Source organism: Aphanomyces invadans (genome assembly GCF_000520115.1).
Source record: "Aphanomyces invadans strain NJM9701 unplaced genomic scaffold supercont1.9, whole genome shotgun sequence".
Lineage (NCBI taxonomy): Eukaryota > Oomycota > Saprolegniomycetes > Saprolegniales > Verrucalvaceae > Aphanomyces > Aphanomyces invadans.
In genome coordinates, this window is record NW_008580154.1 from 33,602 (window position 1) to 35,459 (window position 1,858).

A 1,858-nucleotide genomic window follows, 5' to 3' on the forward strand; every position below is an offset into this window, starting at 1 on the left:
TGTCGTTTGTAAGGGTAGAATATTCGACAAATTGACTTTGCAGGACATGCGTCCTGCAGGATCCTGTGTTTCCGGATATTGGTCATGCAAAAACCGGATTATGAAAGACAGAGAAACAAAAACCCAAGCTATCAGCAGTTTCAAATTTCATAGAGAAAACAGAAAAGTTTAGAATACGATTTTAAGAACCATCTTAACAGTTCAGATACAATAGAGGTATTTTATTGCAGAAGTTTCCTTCACGAGAATACTCCTCATTTTGAAGATAGAAAATATATATAATGTATACTTCCTCTGTTCCAATTTACCACCGACATTTGACTTGTAAGCAACCAAACTGAATGATTCAAATCAATTTCGAAAGAACATGAAAAACCGAAGAGAGCGTCCATTGACAGCAGGGCGCGAAAACTTAGTTTTGGCGGTCGAAATCCATCCTTTTTTGAGAATTTATATAAAAATATACAAGTCGACTTTTATAATTCAAAAGTCGGGGACCTGAGCCACTATTTTTGAATTTGCCGCCATGACCACTGACATGACACGCATACGCCGAGAACTGAGTGCCGACGATAAGCTCGAGGTTGTGAAGATGCTGCAACGCACCTTCACCAAGGGCAAGCTGGCCCATGGAGCCATCTCGGCCACTGCAGCCCAACTAACTTCACCGCAACACGGTCTCCTCGTTGTGGTCTTCCTTCAGCAGCAACGAGCCGACGTCGAACAAACCAGGCCGTGTGTGTCGCAAACCAGTCTACACGGCTGATGAGATCACAGCTATGGTGAGCGCTGTACCCCACTCCCGGCGCTCGACAATGCGCGACATCTCGGAAGCAACTGGGTTGTCGCTTGGCACACTCAGCCGCAGCCTGAAGGCCGGCATCATCCAACGCCGCTCGTCACGCCTCATGCCCCTGCTCACGGATGCCAACAAGTTGACCAGGGTCGCGTTTTGTGGCTCGCACGTCCGACGCTCCGCGCCGGCCGTTGAGCTCTGCTAGGTTGACTGCTCCGCTGGCAACCTAGCAGAAAGTCAATTTGACAATATGTGGGGTATCGTGCACCTTGGCGAGAAATGGTTTAACGCGGACAAGGACCGTCGCAAAGTGTACCTGACGAGGAACGAGTCTCTGAGCCGCCGCGCATGCAAGAGCAAGCGATTCATACCCAAGGTCATGTTTCTTGCTGCCGTCGCCCACCCCCGTGTCGACGATGACCGCAGCGTTCTGTTCAATGGCAAGGTCGGCAAGTGGCTCTTCGTGAAGAAAGTCCCGGCCGCTCGCAACTCTCGGAATCGCGCCGCTGGAACTATGGTCTCGACGTTAGTCAACGTCAACGCGGATGTTTACCGTGACTTCGTTCTGTACAAGGTTGTTCCCGCTATCAAGGCCAACTTTCCCAGTGCCTACAAAAGGGTCATTTTGCAGCACGACAATGCGAACCCCATGCCTCGGTCACGGATGTAGTCCTGGAGAGCGTCTCCACGGATGGATGGAAGTTCGTCGTTCGCCGTCAGCCACCCAACAGCCCTGACCTGAATGTTCTGGACCTTGGGTTCTTTGAATCCATCCCAGTTCTACAGTACAAGATGGTGAGTTCATCCATTGACGATGTGATTTTCTCGACGATGACAGCTTTAGATTGATCGATCTACTAGTTGATAGAATTCGTGATCTTCTTGTATAAAGAATCATTTTAAATAGTACTTCCTCCGTTCCAAAAAGAAGTTTACCACTTTTTTGGCATCAAGTTTATATGAAACAAAGTATTGCCAACTCCCAAAATACCATATGATTTGTGTATTTTTATTCATATTTGGAATTTTACGACGAAGGACAGAATGATCTCATGCATGCAT

General features: G+C 47.8%; 1 protein-coding gene across 1 annotated transcript; it reads left to right on the top strand.

Annotated features, from left to right (window-relative positions):
* Positions 1 to 526: 526 nt before the first annotated feature.
* On the top strand, positions 527 to 1,466 carry H310_05227 (hypothetical protein; the record flags this gene model as incomplete). The annotated part of the gene is made up of 3 exons (XM_008869888.1): positions 527 to 677; positions 733 to 944; positions 1,002 to 1,466. 3 exons carry the CDS (start codon positions 527 to 529, stop codon positions 1,464 to 1,466), a joined length of 828 nt encoding a protein of 275 aa, XP_008868110.1.
* Between the last annotated feature and the right edge of the window lie 392 nt (positions 1,467 to 1,858).